The sequence below is a fragment of the Leopardus geoffroyi genome, chromosome C1, assembly GCF_018350155.1.
Source record: "Leopardus geoffroyi isolate Oge1 chromosome C1, O.geoffroyi_Oge1_pat1.0, whole genome shotgun sequence".
NCBI lineage: Eukaryota > Metazoa > Chordata > Mammalia > Carnivora > Felidae > Leopardus > Leopardus geoffroyi.
Genome location: NC_059328.1, coordinates 221,014,310 through 221,031,243, shown reverse-complemented (window position 1 = coordinate 221,031,243; position 16,934 = coordinate 221,014,310). Strand labels below are relative to the sequence as shown.

At 62.1% G+C, this 16,934-nt stretch overlaps 1 protein-coding gene and 1 long non-coding RNA gene across 18 annotated transcripts in view; one reads left to right on the top strand and one right to left on the bottom strand.

The window, feature by feature from the left end:
• The window catches only part of ANKMY1 (ankyrin repeat and MYND domain containing 1), a 51,138-nt gene that overhangs the window by 30,781 nt on the left and 3,423 nt on the right, over positions 1-16,934 (top strand). For 8 of the 17 annotated variants that reach the window (XM_045482359.1, XM_045482355.1, XM_045482354.1 and 5 more), the window contains 5 exons: positions 1,060-1,191; positions 4,454-4,567; positions 4,942-5,107; positions 8,978-9,056; positions 9,801-9,961. In XM_045482359.1, coding sequence (XP_045338315.1) covers positions 1,060-1,191; positions 4,454-4,567; positions 4,942-5,107; positions 8,978-9,056; positions 9,801-9,961 — 652 coding nt within the window. Of the gene's footprint in view, positions 1-1,059; positions 1,192-1,660; positions 1,988-4,453; positions 4,568-4,941; positions 5,108-8,977; positions 9,057-9,800; positions 9,962-11,038; positions 12,563-13,138; positions 14,344-16,934 lie in introns of those variants that run through there. The other 9 variants (XM_045482369.1, XM_045482362.1, XM_045482361.1 and 6 more) reach the window with 7 other exon arrangements.
• On the bottom strand, positions 5,531-6,017 carry LOC123599905. Its single transcript, XR_006713346.1, has 3 exons — positions 5,904-6,017; positions 5,715-5,856; positions 5,531-5,619 (listed from the first exon to the last, which is right to left on the bottom strand). It is a non-coding gene; the product is annotated as an uncharacterized LOC123599905 (long non-coding RNA).

The following is a 16,934-nucleotide window of genomic DNA, read 5'->3' as shown; positions in this document are numbered from 1 at the left end:
CCGTCCGTCCGTTCACCTACCCCCACCCATCTGTCTACGCATCTCTCCGTCTACTCACCCTCTCCCACTCCTCCATCCACCAACCATCCATCATCCATCTTGCCTCCCTCCCTCCCTCCCTTCCTTTCCTTCCTTCCCTCCCTTCCTTTGATCTATAATCCACCCATCCATTCATCCTGTCACTTCACTGTTATTTCTGAGCAGCCACTGTGTGCCGGGCGGGCACCATTCTAGGCATTAGGTGTCAAATACAACAAGGTCTTTGCTCTCCAGGATCCTGTATTCTAGTTGCAGGAGACAGACCATAACCCGGTGTGTCACAGCATTTCAGGCAGTGATGAATGCTACGAAGACAGTAACAGCTGGATAAGGGATAGAGAACGATGAAGGGTTTCCCTGGGGAGGTGACCTGTCAGCAGAGGCCTGGAGGAGACGGAGGCGTTGTTGATGAGGGCCGGTGCACCTGCTCTGTGCCTGGGTGGGTAGGTGGGGCACGGAAGCGTAGACAGCTGCCTTCTGGGGCAAGGAAGCTCTTGAGAGAGCCCCACGGCGTGTGTCACGTCCAGCCAAGCCGCTCTCACTCCTGGCTTCCTGGTGGCACTCGGGCCAGAGGCTGGGGACCCGGCAGGGAGCGAGTGAGGTCTGGTCAGGTGAGCGCAGTGGCTCAGGTGCCCGGAGGGCAAAGGCACACGGGCTTCAGGGATGAGGGCTTCCGGGAGGCGCGCCAGGCGCCACACTGGCCCCCGGGCCGGAGAGCAGGACACGAGCCAGGAGCACTTTGGAGCCAGCGGGCAGCGTGCAGAGAAAGTGCCAGGCCTGGGCCGCCCCGGCGTGTGTTGCAGCCCTCCCCGGGGGCCCCCGCGTGCCCTCTCCATGCCCCAGCGTTGCGCCCTGAGCCGGGCAGCAGTGAGAGGCACAGCAAATGCCCAGGTGGCGGCCCCCGTGAGGCCCAGGTGTGGCCGTCTCTGTGCTCAGAACTGTGGGAGCCTTACTCCGGGGACGATCTCCACATGTGAGGGAGGGGACCTGGCGGGGGCTCACGAGCCTGTCTGTGTCCAGATCGTGAAGGAGCTTCTGTCCCATGGAGCTGACCCCAACCTGCTGCTGACCAGAGGCTTGGGCAACGCCTTGTGTGTCGCCTGTGACCTCACCTATGAGCACCAGAGGAGCATGGACAGCAAGCTGGCCCTGGTGAGGAGTGAGGGGCGAGGCGTGATGGTGTAGGGGTGGCCGTGGAGGGCGGCAGGCTCTAGGGTGTAGGGTCTGGGGGGCTGTGTCAGAACCCTCGGTCTAGCCTTCGTTCCTCTGTGATGTTCAGATCCTTGAGAAACAGTACAGAGTTCTTGCCTTTTGTGTTCTCTCGGCCTAAAAAATGTGAAGTACAAACCCGCTCAGCAGGCCAGACAGAAGTCCTCTGGCTTAACTCAAGAAAGTCGCAGGCCATCACTCTGGCTGGGCTGCGGGATTGTAGACCTTCTATGCAGAGCGGGCACCGGCCGGGGGTCCTGGTCAGGGACCTGCCGGAAAGGCATCTGGGGGGCCGTGTCCCGGGCGGGGACCCGGGGTGCTGTGTCCTGTGCATGGTTGCGGCTCGTTGGTGTCCCGGCCCTGTTCTTCTAGGTGGGCTCAGTGTGACCAGGAGGCACTCTGTGCTTTGTAGGTCCCGGAAGCCCCGCTGTTCCCTCCGAGTCCCTTCCTGCCTTGCCAGCTGGTTCTGCCGGGCACCAAGGCACGTCCCCTGCTGCCTCCCCCCTCCCCTCCCTGGGCCTTCCACGGCCCTTCCCAGAGAAGTCCCTCCCCACAGCCGCGTGGCACGGCTCTCGGTGGGCTCCTCCCTGCCCTGGCTCCACGGAGGGTCGCAGCCTGGTTCCCTGCGAGCTGTGAGCGCCAGAGGGGGAAGCCGGAGGCGGAATGAGACCCTGACTTTCTGGAGGCCGTCGCACTTGACAGAGGCATAACTTTATGTAAAAAGAACCAAGACTCCTTTCCTTTCTTTTCGAACATTTTCGTTTAAATTCTAGTTAACGTACAGCGTGAGACTGGCTTCGGGAGGGGAATTCGGTGATTCATCCCTAGCATACGACGCCCAGGGCTCATTCCAACAGGCGCCCTCCTCAACGCCCCTCCCCCATCTGGCCCCGCCCCCACCCCACATTCTCTATCCTTGAGAGTCTCTGGTGGTTTCTCTCCCTCTCTCCCCCCTTCCCATATGCCCCGCCGTTCTGCTTAAACTCCACAGATCAGTGAAATCATATGTTTATTTTTCTCTGACTTATTTCGTTTAGCGTAACACCCTCCAGTTCCGTCTACGTTGTTGCAAAAGGCAAGATTTCCTCCTTCTTGACGGCCGAGTAATAGTCCGTTGCATACGACACCGCACCCTCTTTATCCGTTCATTTAGCCGAAGGACACTTGCGCTCTTCCCCTGGCTTGGCTCTTGTTGATAGGGCCGCTGTACACACTGGGGTGCATGTACCCCTTCGAATCAGCATTTTTGTATCCTTTGGGTAAATACCTAGTAGTGTGCGATTGCTGGTAGTTTCTTGAGGACCCTCCTCACCGTTCTCCAGAGCGGCTGTACCAGTTTGCATTCCCACCAACAGTACAAGAGGTTCCCCTCTCCCCGCATCCTTACCCACACCCGTTGTTTCTTGGGTTGTTACTTTTAGCCACTCTGACCGGTGTTTGGATTTGTATTTCCCCGACGATGAGTGATGCAGGGCATCTTGTGTCGGCCCTCTGTCTTCTTTGGAAAAGTAAGACTCCTTTTCTTGAGATGCTATTTCCAGATCCCATTTTGAGGACCCTATTTTGTCCCGAGATTGTCCTCTGAGCACCTGGAAATGCCTGCAGATGTGCTTCTGGGGCCTCTCTGTGCCGCGTCCCGGATTCGGGGCTGGGTATTTCCGCTTGGCCCCAACTGTGCTATCTGCTTCCGTGATTGTTTGGCGGGTGGAAGGACTCTCTTTCTTCACCCTTGAATTGTCTCCTCTTTGACCTCGGAGCCTTCTCCTGGTCCCCTCGGCCTCTGATGTCTGCCTTGCTCTCTGGTGCCTCAAGGGGACCCAACACCCCTGTGGGTTCTTGCCCCTGGCCCCAAATCAGCCAACTCAGTCGGTTTTTCAATGACTTAATTCCTTAAAATGTATTCACTTAATACTGCCATCAGCAGGCCTTCCTTCCCCTCTGGGTCAGCCCATGTTGCCACTGCATCCTTCACCTTCTCCTGCCCTGACCCGAGCCTGCAGCCGGCTTTAGAAACCACTGCATTTCCTCCTCCTCGACCCCTGAGCAAGTCCTTTAAGCCAGCTTCTTGCCCTTGCGACCGCAAGGTGTGTCTGTGAGGTGTGAAAAGCCCAGGTGCAGCAGAGATGACGCAGAGGGCTGGCTGGCTTCCTCTCTGTGCTTCCCCAGTGAAAGGCACCCCCCCCCCCACCCCCCGGTCCCAGCGTCCGCAGCTAAATGCATGCGTCAGTGGGGGAACGTGGGGCTGTCAGGGCTCTGGAACAAGGGAGTCCTTTGGCGCCTCTGGTTCTGGCTGCGAACGCGGTCAGCACATTTGAGGGCAGGCTTGGGGCCTCCCACCCGCTGGCACTGTGCTCTGCTGGCTGTTTGGGGACCGCTGCGCCGTCTCCGACCGGCGGCCCCGCTCGGCTAGGAGGTGGACCATACGCGGTACGGGCGGTGTCGGCCGATGACGGCCCGGTTCGCATCGGGTCATACTGGGCTGCACTGGGCCCGGTGGTTTTGCGGTGTTGTTAAGATGCCGCGCCGAAACTGTAACACCACGAGACCTCTTCACGGAACTCGCCCCCTCCCTCCTCGGCGTGAGGGGGGGCACCCCTGTTGGGAGCCATTCGCTATGAATGGAACGTGGAGGCCTGTCCTCCAGCCTGAGACCTTGCTGTGGTGGGCGCCAGAGGCCCCTCACGCACGCCTACGAACGGACGCACTGCGTTCGCACGGGTGCGCCCACGCGCCCACAGTCACTGCGCGCCCGGGCCGCGTCGGGATGGGGTGGGGAGCGGGACCGGCCTGGCGTTCGCTCTCCCGTCGCTTCCAGTCTGGGGACCGGGGCGGTAACAGACTCAAGTTACAGATCTGCGGTGGCTCCACGTGGAGTGTCCGGGGGGGTCCCCGAGGGGTGGCCCAGCCTGTGCTCCGCGCTGACTTCCCAGCCGTGAGGTCGGCAGGTCTCTCCTGTCCGTCTGCTGACTTTCCACACGCCCGGGAGGGTGGCCCCTGGAGAATGTGAGCGACAGTCCTCCTTGCTGGTGGCACCTGCTCTCCTGCTTGGGGCCCTGTCCTCGGGGCCACCCTCCCGCCGTCCAGTGAGTGAGCCTCGGAAGCCTCAGGTGACCTGGGTCACAGCACCGGGCACCCTGGTTCCGAATCCTGCTTTCTGCTGGCTGGGGCGTCCGTGCCCATGTGACACAGGCTCTGTTCTCCACAGATTGACCAGCTCATTGATCACGGGGCTGACATCCTGAACCCTGTGACGCTCACACAGGGGGACAAGGTGGCTGTGGGCACGGCTGTCGATTACGGGTACTTCAGATTCTACCAGGTACGGCTTTACGCGCCTGTTGGCGATAGGGGTAGAGGACCTGGGGCCGTCGAAGGCTCTCGGGCAAGGCTGGGCCACAGGCCCCTCACGCCTGACGGAAGCCCACCCTTGGCCTTCCGGAAGGGAAGACGTGGGCTCCCCCAGTGTATCCTGCTGGCGTGGCTGCTGGTGTGGCTGCCTGTGCGCCAGCGTTCTGAGCGCTGTTCCGCTTTGCCCCCACCGTTAGGACGTGTGCTCTCTGCCAGTGTCCCCCCCCGTGGTGGCCGGCCAGGGCGGGGGCTGGGGCCCTGCGGGGTGTCCCCTCCTGTGGTGGCCGGCCAGGGCGGGGGCTGGGGCCCTGCAGTCCCTGGCGGTAACCTGGCGCTGGGCTGCAGGACCGGAAGATCGCCCACTCTCCTTTCTACGCGCTGACGCCACTGGACCGGGAGGTCCTCCTGGCCCGGAAGCAGATCCTGGAATACATGGGCTTGCAGCTGCGCCGCGCTGTCTTCGCCAAGGAGAGCCAGTGGGACCCGAAGGTGCTGTACCTGAGCAAAAGAGGTGGGTGTCGCGGGCACGGCCGCGCGGGCGCAGAGCCATCAGCTGAGAGCCGAGCCTGCTTCCCCGGAGCGTGGGGAGCAGTGCGGGGCCGGCCCCTCAGCTCACCGGCCGGCCAGCCACGTCTCCTCTGCGCGACGGAGCGTCCCCAGAAAGGATAGAGTCACATACCCGGGGTGGTGGACTTTGTACCCGTGTCACCGAGGGGCTGGGGTCGTGACCCGCCAGGAGCAGCACAGGTCGCTGCTCTGGCTGCAGTTGGGTAGGAGATGCTCCCCTTTGGATGGCAGCTGCTGCTGGCCATATGCTGCCCTGGCCACCAGGCCTCTGTGCCCCAGCACGGCCTGTCCTCTGTGCCCCAGAAAGGGCTGACCTCTGTGCCCCAGCACGGCCTGACCTCTGTGCCCAGAAAGGCCTGTCCTCTGTGCCCCAGAAAGGCCTGACCTCTGTGCCCAGAAAGGCCTGACCTCTGTGCCCCAGCACGGCCTGACCTCTGTGCCCCAGAAAGGCCTGACCTCCGTGCCCCAGCACGGCCTGACCTCTGTGCCCAGAAAGGCCTGTCCTCTGTGCCTCAGAAAGGCCTGACCTCCGTGCCCCAGCACGGCCTGACCTCTGTGCCCAGAAAGGCCTGTCCTCTGTGCCTCAGAAAGGCCTGTCCTCTGTGCCCCAGCACGGCCTGACCTCTGTGCCCAGAAAGGCCTGACCTCTGTGCCCCAGAAAGGCCTGTCCTCTGTGCCCCAGCACGGCCTGACCTCTGTGCCCAGAAAGGCCTGACCTCTGTGCCCCAGAAACGCCTGACCTCTGTGACCCAACACAGATTGGCTTCTGTGTCCCAGTCACCCAACCTCTGTGCCCAGGCTGCCTGACCCCTGCAGCCTGAGATTTAAAAAACAGTTTCATTTACGACATCAGTAAGAATAAAATACTTATTAATACACTTAACAAAAGCAGTGCAAAACTTATACTCTGAACACTACATTACTGAAATTAAAGGAGGCCTCGATAAATGGAAAGACATCTCCGTATCAGAATCCCATTGTCTACTTTGTACAAACCGAGAAGCTAATTTAAAAACTCACATGGAATTACAAAGGTCCCAGAATAGCTATAGCAATCTCGAAAGAAAAGAACAAAGTTGAAGGACTCACGCTTCCTAAATTCAAAATGACAAACTTACTGCAAAACAACAATACAAACAGTGTGGCGGCACAAAGGCACACACGGAACAATGGATGGGATACAGATCCCGGAAGGAAGCCCACGTGTATGTCCGTTAATTTTCAGCAAGGGTGCCAAGGCTTTTTAGTGAGGGTAAGAACAGACTTTTTAATAAATAGTACTGGGACAGCTGGTTATCCAGACACAAGAGAATGAAGTTTGACCCTACCTCACACCATATACCAAATTTAATTCAATTTGCATCGAAGACCTAAATGTGACAGCTTAGACTGCAAGTCTCATCAAAGAAAACATAGGGACAGGGGCACCTGGGTGGCTCAGGCGGTGAAGCGTCCGACTTCGGCTCAGGTCACAATCTCATGGTTCATGAGTTTGAACCCCGCGTCGGGCTCTGTGCTGACGGCTCAGAGCCTGGAGCCTGCTTCGGATTCTGTGTCTCCTCACTCTCTGCCCCTCCCCTGCTCGTGCTCTGTCTCTCTGCGTCTCAAAAATAAATAAACACTTAAAAAAAAAAGAGAGAGAAAGCACAGGGACAAATCTACCTATCCTCAGACTTGGCAATGAATTCCTAGGTATGACACCAAAAGCATAAGTGATGAAAGAAAAAAATGGATAAATTGGATTTCATCAAAATTAAAAACTTTTGTGTTTCAAAGGACACTATCAAGAAAATGAAAAGACAACCAACAATGTGGGAGATATACTTGTATGTAGGGTAAATTAAAAAACTTTAGATCTCTGTAATAAAGACAACTGAATTCAAAAGTGGATGGGGCGCCTGGGTGGCTCAGTCGGTTAAGCATCCGACTTTGGTTCAGGTCATGATCTCGTGGTTCATGGGTTCGAGCCCTGGGTCGGGCTTTGTGCTGACAGCTCAGAGCCTGGAGCCTGCTTCGGATTCTGTGTCTCCCCACTCTCTGTCCTCCCCCACTTGTCCTCTGTCTCTCTCCCAAAAGTAAATATTAAAAAAATTTTTTTAAAAATGGACAAAGAGTATGAATAGGAATTTCTCCAAAGAAAGATACACAAATGGGCATGAGGCACATGAAAAGATGCTCAACATCATTAGTCATTGGTGACGGGCAAATCAAACTGCACTGAGAGAATCCCTTCGCACCCACCGGGAGGACTGTAATCAAAAAGCAACGCGTGTTGGCGAGGATGTGGAGGAAGGCCTCGTTCGGGGCTCGTGGGAACGTACCACGGTGTAGCCTCTTGGGAGAGCAGTCCAGCTTCCCTCGAATGTCAGTCGTGGAGTCGCCGTATGACCCAGCGATTTCACTCCCGGGTAGAAAGGCGAGGGAAAGGAGAATATGAGTCCACCCAAAACTTGTGCTCCACGGTCTACAGCAGCAGCATTTACACAAGTCAGAGGATGGAAAGAACCCCAATATCCGTCAACTGATGGATGGATGAGCAAATTGTGGCACATCCACGTGATGGAACGTGACTCGCCCGGAAAAAGGAGTGAAGCGCCACGACGTGCTGCATCGTGTGTGCGCCTCAAAAACGTTATTTTAAGTGGAAGAATCTGGTCCCCAGGACCACACACACACACACACACACACACACACACACACACACACTCACTGTATGAGCTCATTCACGTGAAACGTCCAAACTGGGCAGGTGCGCAGAGACGGAGTGGGTCGGCGGCTGCCTGGGACCGGACGGCCGGAGAATCCCGGCGTGGTGGTTATCGGGCAGGGTTCCATTCTGGAGTGATGAGCACGTTGGACAGCTGGTCACGGCGATGGCTGTGCACCTGTGGATGTGCTAAGGGCTATTAAACCGTGCACTTGCACGCGTGAATTGGATGGAATGTGGAGGGCACGTCACCGAAGCCGTTAAAGAGCCCCAGCACTCTAACAAAGAGATGCTCTCTTTTCTCTGCCCGTGTCCTTTGAAACGAGTGGCCGTGATGCTGCGGCACCACGAGATCCCGCGTCCAGCTCGGCTTTACCGTCACCTCTCCTGGTGCCACGTGGTGTTCACCACGGTGGCTTTGACTGTGTGTGCACGGTCACAGAGCTGGCTCCCCGGGCCCACGCTCTAGCCCCTGTAGCGGCTGGCTGCCGGTGGGCGCGGGAGGGACGGGGGAGGAAGGGGGGCCCCCACCTTCTCTGTTCTCGTGGCCGGCAGGTGTCTGTGGGGTTCCTGCCTAATTAGAGGTCAGGCGGCCTTCCTGGGGAGGACTGATGTGCTGTGTAAGGAGAGGAAGGTGGGGAGGTGCAGCGGACCCCCGGTAGTAACTAGGGGGGGCTCGCCGGCCTCCGGCCCCCGGGCTCAGGTGCGTCCCGTTGCCAGCTGCCAGACGGCAGAGCCAGGAGTGTCTGCTCCAGAGAGTATCGTGAGCTGGCCAAGGGCAAAGAAGCCTGGTGGCAGAGGGGCAGGGTGGCCAGGAGGCTGCAGGTGCGAGGCCAAGGGTGCAGGAGCAGAGGGGGGCCGAGGGGTGAAGCCCCCCTCCCCAGAGGTCGTGGACTCCTCAACGGCCCCAGGCTCCGCCCTGTCTCCTCCGACTTGCCTTGGGCCGTAAAAGGCTTGGGGTCCCCCACCCAGTTCCCTGCAGTGCTGGGCGTGGTCTCCCGGCAGGAGGGTGGTTGAGGTGGGCAGCTCAGAGCTCCTTACACCCGAGGGCACCCCGGCGCGACTAGGCGGGCCCGCGGGGACTGACACGGTTCTCTGTCCGTGCAGCGGAGCTGACCCCCTACCGCAGGCTGAAGCAGAAAAGCACCAGCCCGTCCAAGGAGCTCCACTTGGAGGAGCAGGAGCCGTAAGTGGCTGAGGGTGGCGGTGGGCCGGACGGTGTGACCGGCCTGACCCCCTGCCCAGGACAGCGTTGCTCCGTCTGAGCCCTGAGCAACACGGGCCGTGGCTGGGGTCACGGGTGCCCTCCCGGAGCGGCCCGGTGGGGTCTGAGCCTGGGCTCCGCTTCTCAGAGACATCTCTGCTGGTGCTGCCCTGCGCCCCTGCGTCCCTCCCAGCCCCTCCCCCACCCGCTCCTCCTCGAGGTCATGGCTCTGCAACCACCCGGCCTTTCCAGAACAATCTCTCTTTAGACGTACCCCTGTGGGCGTCCTGGAAGGTGCCTGCCCAGCGAAGCCTGCTGGGTGAGGCGGGGGTGAGGAGCGGGGACAGGCCGGGGGTGCGTCCACCCCGGGGCTCGCCTTGCTCCCGAGGCAGACGGCGTGGGGGTGCCAGGCTCACTCACAGTCGCACGGGGTGCCCGCGGGGGTCTGCTCCCCTCGTGCTGTGGCGCGTCAGGGTCTCCGACGCCACGGCATCGTCTCCTCCGGGCCCTGGTGGCGGGCTCTCGGGTGGCAGAGTGTGTTTCCCGCTCTGACGGGCCCCATCCCCGGACGGGACGGGGACTTTGGGTCTTCCGCCCGCATGTGAGTGGCCGTCCCCCGAGGGGGACGGCAGCTCCGGCGGGGACGGCTGGGAAGGTCCCGGAGCTCGGGGTCGGGCGGGCACGGACGGCGGGCCCTGCCCCACTGCCCGTGTGGCTCCTTTGCAGGATCCCCTTCTTCAGGTTCTGCTACCAGTGCGGCCGCTCCGTTGGGGTGCGCCTCGTGCCCTGCACCCGCTGCTACGGAATCCTGACCTGTAGCAAGAACTGTAAGACCAGGGCCTGGGGTGGCTTCCACAAGAGGGACTGTGGCAGCCTGTTGGCCATCGGTGAGTCCAGCCGCCGGGCAGCCTGCGTGGGGCCTGCTGTGTGTGAGGACGCGGGCACCGGCCCGTGGGGTGGCTGAGCGAGGGGGCCGGTCATTCCCTGACATCTCTCAGATTCAAGCCACCTTCCACAATTCCCGGACGGGCCTGTTGTGTAGACACTGAGCCTACCTGGTCCTTCTCCCGGCGTCGTGTGACCGTGGCTCCCTGGAGGTGGGCGTGGCCTGGGCTCCACAGAACTGGCCCGTGATCCGGGGGCTCCATGGGACATGTGAGGGGCGTTGCTGGACACGCGGGGCTCCGCTGGGCACGTGGGGGCTCTTGTGGACGGCGGGGGATCCTTCTGGACACACGGGGGGCACTGCCGGCCACACGGGGGCTCCACTGGACACGTGGGGGCCCTGGTGGGCACTGGTTTCCCTGGATCTTAGGGCACTTGGCCTTGGCGCTGCCCCTGGAAGCTTCCTGCTAGCCCACCCTCCCCGCCTCCCCTCCTTTGGGATGACCTGAGGAGGAGCTACGGGCTCGTGGGTCGCGACGCCACACCAGGGCTCCACGGCCCCGAGGGTGCCAGTGCTGAGCACGGCTGTGCGCAGACTTGTCTGTCCCCTGGCACTTGACCAGGCGGAGGGAGGGCCAGGTGTTGGCTGCCCTTTCTCGGAGCCTGTCTTTGGTGTGGTCGGACAGAGAGGCCGGGCTGATCCCCGCCCTTGGGTCGGTGGCTCTCTGAGCTCTGAGTCTCCGTCCTCCACGTTCACCCGCGGCAGAGTGGGGATTGTACTGGCGGGCTCCCGTGGGGTGCGCCTGGATCGGGCAAGGCGTGCAGACCCCGGGCTGGGAAGCCCCCCTCTGAAGAGCTATCACGGCTCACGCTCGGTCCTTGCCACGCGTGCCACACGTGTGCGAGCGTGAAGCCAGGCGTGGCACGGTGGGGTGGGGGGGCTCTCGTCACCCCGCGTGCGGCGGGGAGCGCCGTGTCCCAGGTGGTATACCAAGCTGGCAGGGCCCACCGGCGGCGGCCCTTCTGCGCTCCTGCCTCCCGGGGGCAGCCCGGGCCCTCACCTCCGTGCTCCCTGCCAGTTCCCGGTCCGGAGGCCCACCTGGAGGAATCGCACCTGCCGGAAGAATCTCAGTAACGGCGTGATGCCCGAGGCCCGGGAGGGCCCTGCGCGGCGGCTGGCGGGGGGCAGGCGGTCTGCACCCGTGGGGCTGTGCGTGGCAATGTATCCCTCCTGGCCTCGCAATAAAGTGGCCCCACTGGGGATGTTTTTAACCCCTTCTGCCTTGCTCCGCCCCGACCCTAGGGTCTCCCTGGCCGTCCCTGCCCGGCGTCTGCCAGGAGACGGGCACGCTGGGTGGATGAGGGTCACTGCTGGAGCGCCGTCCAGAGGTGACTGTGGGGGGGGGGGGTCACTCCTGCGCCCGGGGGGATGTTTGGGGCCCCTTTCCAGGGGCTCCCAGCCCTGGGTCTCCATCGGTTCTGTTCCTGCTCAGAGACTCCAGGCCCCCTGCTCCCTACTGGTGTCCGGGGCGTTCATTTCTTCCACGTGCATTTGCTGAGTGTCTGTGTGGGTCAGGCACGCTCTAGAGGGCACGGTGCATGTGGAATTCACCTGTGACTGAGATGGAGGTGACCGTGGGGGTGCCTGTGGGTCGTCGGCGTGGTTGCAGCGATGCTGGGCCGTGGGTGGTGGGTCTGCTTTCCTGGAGGGGTGGGGGGAAAGGGCCAGTGAGGTCTGAGGACTGGGGTGTGACTGCTCAGAGCACTAGGTGGTGGGCGTGTGCAGGGGGCGGGGAGTGGGGCGGGCACGTGGGAGGAATGGTTGGGAAAGAGGGGGGCACTGAGCCCGTGTGGGGACCCCAACAAGGCCGGCTTTTGGCTGGTCAAGGCAGCCCTGCCTGGGGCTGTGGTTTTGCCTGATTTCCTTGGTCTCTTGTCAGAGCTGGGGCTCCTTGGTGGCAAGCTGGCCGGGGGGGCTCCCAGGCGATGCTCCCATAAGGGGGTGAGGAAGGCGCCTGGGCAGGAGGAGAAAGGGCCGTGAGTGGAGCTGTGCGGCTTTGTATCAGCCCCGGAGAGGCACGCGACCCTCCCCGCCACACACGTATCTGAAAGTGGGGGCTCGGTCGATAGGTTCTAAACGTAGCCACAGACATCTTTCTATGCTATTAAAAGTTTTTCTGCAACATAATTTTCCCCAAATGAAGATGATTTTTATTCTGATGATGCACGTGTTTATACACCTATTGTTTAAAAAAGAACGCAACGGGGGCGCTTGGGGGGTTCAGTCGGTTAAGCATCCGACTTCCGCTCAGGTCTTGATCTCACGGCTCCTGAGTTCGAGCCCCGCGTGGGGCTCTGTGCTGACGGCTAGAGCCCGGAGGCTACTTCGGATTCGGTCTCCCTCTCTCTCTGCCCCTTAGGGAGCAAATACAAAACAAATGTGACACCACAGTAAAATAAACCATTGGAAATCGTCCTAGTCTTACTACTCAAGGATACCCTGAACATACCAGGTTCTAACCTGTCGTTGTGCGTGTGCACACACGGGTTTTTTCACGTGTCCTTCCATTTGTTTTTAATTAAACGACCCATTTTGTGACCTCGACCTGCCTTTCTGAAGCGCCATGCGCGTCGCACCATTTCCGCGAGGGAGCGGAGGCAGGTGTGGCGCCCGGTGGCTTCAGGGCTCACCGGTGGCGCAATGCTGCGCACGCACACCCTCCGCCTCGGTTCACAGAGGTGGTGGTTTCGGGTTTTCGGAGCGCTCTCGTCTTCCGCCGCCTCCTCTTAGCCTGCTTGTGAGGCTGGTGAGCGAGTAGTCTACGCCCGGTCGCCCGGTGCCTAGCAAGCGTCGGCAGTAAGTTCGATGTCCCACCTCCCAGGGAGCGCGTGTACACGGGGAAGTCCTCTGCACACGTGATCCTGTGTTTGGGCTTTTCCTCGTGTTACTGGAGATGCTCGCCCTTCCTGCCTCGGGAGCGCTCCCCCCGGCCTCTTGTGCGGACGACCTTCTCCCAGTTGGAGTTTAGCTGCACGGGGTTTCTCACTGTCGTCAAATCCGGTCCTTCCGGGTCGGGTTTGGTGGCAGGTCTAGGAAGCCGTCCCCACATGGAGAGGTTACAGGGCCCAGATTTGCCAAGCGATCTTCACGCGTTATTGTTTCACCTGTAATTTTCCAGTCAGCCTAGAGTGAATCGTCGTGGAAGATCTGCGAGCCGCCCGGCGAGAACTGTCCCGGAGGCCGAGTGCTGACGGGACCCCGGGAACCCTTCGCTTGCCAGCCCTGTGTGCCCAGGGCGCCTGAGTCCCGGACTGTCCAGGCTGAGGCCCCTGCGGCACTTCTGTTTACCTGTGACGGGTGCCGGCCGTAACTGCACGCGGACGGGGTCTGCCGGGTCAGAAGGCGCCTTGTTGTCCTCGTGTCACTGTTCTGACGGTCCAGTGTGACTGGGAGGGCGCGGCGTCTGCGCTGGGGGGGCCTCCAGGCGGGGCTGTGCCCTCCGGGCCCAGCTTCATAGTTCCCTGTGCAGAGGAGTCACCCCGGCTGCTCTCGGACCTTTCTCTCCCCCACCCACTCCTGTGGCAAGTCTGCTCAGCTCTGCCTTCAAAGTTGGCCCCAATCAGGCCACTTCCGGGAACTCCTGCCGCCACTGACCCTTCCCTCCTCTCTGTCCCTGCAGCCACCGAGGCTCCGCGCAGCCACAGGGCCCCCGCGTTGCTCCCGCATCCACTTGGCGTCTGTCAGAGTCCTTTGCTGGGCTTGCTCCCTGCGCCCGTCGCTCACAGTCCCCCTTACGGCTGCTCCGGCCCCCTCCCCGCCCCTGCCAGCGCCCTGCCCTCTTTCAAACATCCCCGTGGCTCCTCCTTTCCCGTTCTCAGACAGCTGCCCAGTGGAGTCCTCTCTGCTTCTGGGTCAACTTGTGCCTTGAGCACTTCCTCCCTGATGGCCATGCTCTGGGCACCTCAATATCGTAGGGGACAAGATAACCGGATCCCTGGCCCCCGGGAGTCTGTTCTAGAAGGGAGAGCTCTCGTGTGGGAGATACGCCGTGTCTGCCAGACCCCAGGACAGGAACGGTGTTCCCGGGAGAACCTCAGCCGCTGTGAGGCCACCAGCTGGCGGGGACCCCGGCCGCACTGATGGCGGGCCCAGCCGGCCGGTGCACGGGCCCACCTCCCTTGGCACCGGGGCGTTCCCGCTTCCCGTCCTGTCGGGAACAGCCTCTGGGCTGGTGGCAGGGTCTGCGGGTGCCAATGGAGGATCCAGCGGGGGATCCCATTCCTTTTTCGTGCCTGTGGCTCGCTCTTTATCCCCTCCGGGGCTCACATTAGCTGGCAGCGTGGCGGCCTTGTGTCGACAGGGGAAAGCTTTGCCACCACCAGTTTCTTTTTTTTTTTTTTTTTTTCAACGTTTATTTTATTTATTTTTGGGACAGAGAGAGACAGAGCATGAACGGGGGAGGGGCAGAGAGAGAGGGAGACACAGAATCGGAAACAGGCTCCAGGCTCTGAGCCCTCAGCCCAGAGCCCGACGCGGGGCTCGAACTCACGGACCGCGAGATCGTGACCTGGGCTGAAGTCGGCCGCTCAACCGACTGCGCCACCCAGGCGTCTTACGGAAAGGTACACCGAAGTTAGTCACTCTGGCTTGAGTCTCTGCCTCCGGACGTCACTTAACCCATTCATCTGTCTGTCCAGTCCCCGTGCTGCCTGTGTGTGTTTTCACGTATGTGTGAGGCGCCCCCGCCTCGCCCAGTCTCCCCACCGCCGGCGACGCTCAGGCCTGCCTCTGTCACCCAGACATCCTGCTCATCGGGAATCCGGTGCCTTCCGTCTTCAGAAAATGCTGAAGCAGCCGCCTCTCACGTCGCCCTTCTTTGCTGGGCACCGAGGCATGGGCGGGGTGGGGCGGGGGCGTGCCTGCTCGGCCCTGGCTCTGTACCAGTTCTGTGCGGGGGCTGTGGAGACGCTGGCCCCGGTGGGCGTGCAGTGCGCCCTCTGACCCCTCCCAGAGCAGGTGCGTCCCAGCCAGCAGCCGCCCGTCACGTCCTGAGTGCCGTGGGCCGCCGGGCTGGTCTTCCGACTCTCAGGGACAGCTCGGACCTTCGCTGTCCCTGTGGTCGGCTTTCCCCGCTATCGGCCGAGCTGTTTCTGCTCCACATCAGGTAGAAGCTGGACGCTGCCAGAGCGTGGAGCGAGGAGGGGGCCCCCCTGGTCGCCTGTCCTGGGGGGTCCTGCAGAGTTCAGCTCCCTCCTCGGAAAGTTCTGCGATGTCGCTGAGCCACTCTACCTGCTTCCCTCTGAGCACGAGGCCCGGCTGCCGTGGGTGGACCCGCCTCCCCTCTCCTCTGGCTGCAGTGCGCATGCCCTTTGGCTCTCTGCGAACGTGGGAGTTCTGGTCACTCAGGCCCTGTTGCAGCGTGCACGTCCCAGGAGGACGAGGAGGCCTGTACCCAGGCCGGGCCCCGCGCCGAGCCACCACCCGTCTCCCTGCTGGCCTGCGCCCGAGGACCTTTGAGGCCCCTGCTTTGTGGGCTCCTCTGTCATTGGGGGTCTGGCGCCCCTGGGACTGTCAGTCACATGCTCGAGGCGGAGAAGAGGTGCGCGTGCCCAAGTCACACGGGGGAGGAACACTCAGGCCTTCCGTGCTTCAGGGCGCTGCTGGGCGTGGGAGGAACGTGGTGGGGGTGTGCGGTCAGCGGGGACAGCGTGCGGGGCCTGGTGACTCGTGAGGACCTAGACACCGTGGAGGAGGCGGCCTCGGAAGGCCCGGCTGGAGTCCGTCTGGGGGCTCCGGTGAGCGTCAGGGCCGTGAGGGCAGGAGTGGAGGCCAGCCGGGCGGTGGGCGTGGGAGGGACGGGTGCTCAGGGGAAGGCCCTGGTGGGACAGGGGCAGAGCTCGGCACAGAAATGCCCGGCACGTGGGGGGCACCCGCGGGAACCGGGCCACAGAGAGTGCCCACGGTGGCTCACGGGAGACGTGGCAGAGCCCTTGGGGCGGACGTGGCCCGTGACGGACGAGCACCGGGACACGAGCTTGCGCTGGGGGCGGGGAGTGGTCTCAGGGCTCTGCCGTGGGAAGAGGGCTTGCCCCCAGGACTGGGGAGGGGGAGCCCGGAGTGTGGGACTTTCTCCTGCCCTGCTGGACTGTGGAGGGTGCGTGTCTCTGTGCGTGGATGTGTGCAGACGGCTGCTGGCTGAGTAGGCAGAGCGCTGGACTTGACAGGCAGCTGACTCGGGCAGCTCTCGAGGGGCCGGTTTGCTGAGAGCGCTCCGGGGCTAGCCCACCTGCCCCGCCCTCCGGTCCTCCAGCTTGTGCGTGCTCACCCGTCCCCGCCCCTTGCTCCCGTCCTCCTGCCCCTCCAGGCTCTACTCAGCCACCCCCCTGGACCCTTCGGGTCCTCTCTCAGGCTGGGAAACAGGTGGCCTGCCCCAGCCCCGGGGGGCCGCACTGGGAGTCGAGGTGGGGCAGGTGGGGGCAGGACAGCAGAGGTGCGGGTTGTCACAGCGTGACCGGATGGCAGCCTCAGGGCGAGCTCGGAGGCGCCTGTGGCTCTAGACGGAGTTGGGCTGTGGCAGAGCCCAGATCAGGTTTAAGAGACGGTCAGGAGGACAGTGGGTGAGGGAGGGAGGCTCAGGCTGGGGAGCTGGCCGGCAGGACAGGGGGCGAACGGTGGCTGTGGCAGGTGTGCTCTGGGGGAGGTAGGGTCCAGGAGGGGACCCCGCACCAGGGGACAGGTGCAGGGGGGTGCTGATCGAGGGAGCCGATGGAGCCGGGCAAAGATGATGGTCTTCAGGGTGCGGGGAGGGGCAGAGGTGCAGTGGGAGGGCCAGTGCTGGGGAGGTGGTGGGACCAGCCCGGTTGCCACCGCCCCCTCCCCAGGCCTTCCATACCTGGGCTCTTGGGAGAGCGGGCAGAGCCCCAAGGGGCGGCCGGGTAAGGTCAAGGGAGCCTTGGGAGGAGACCCCCAGGAAG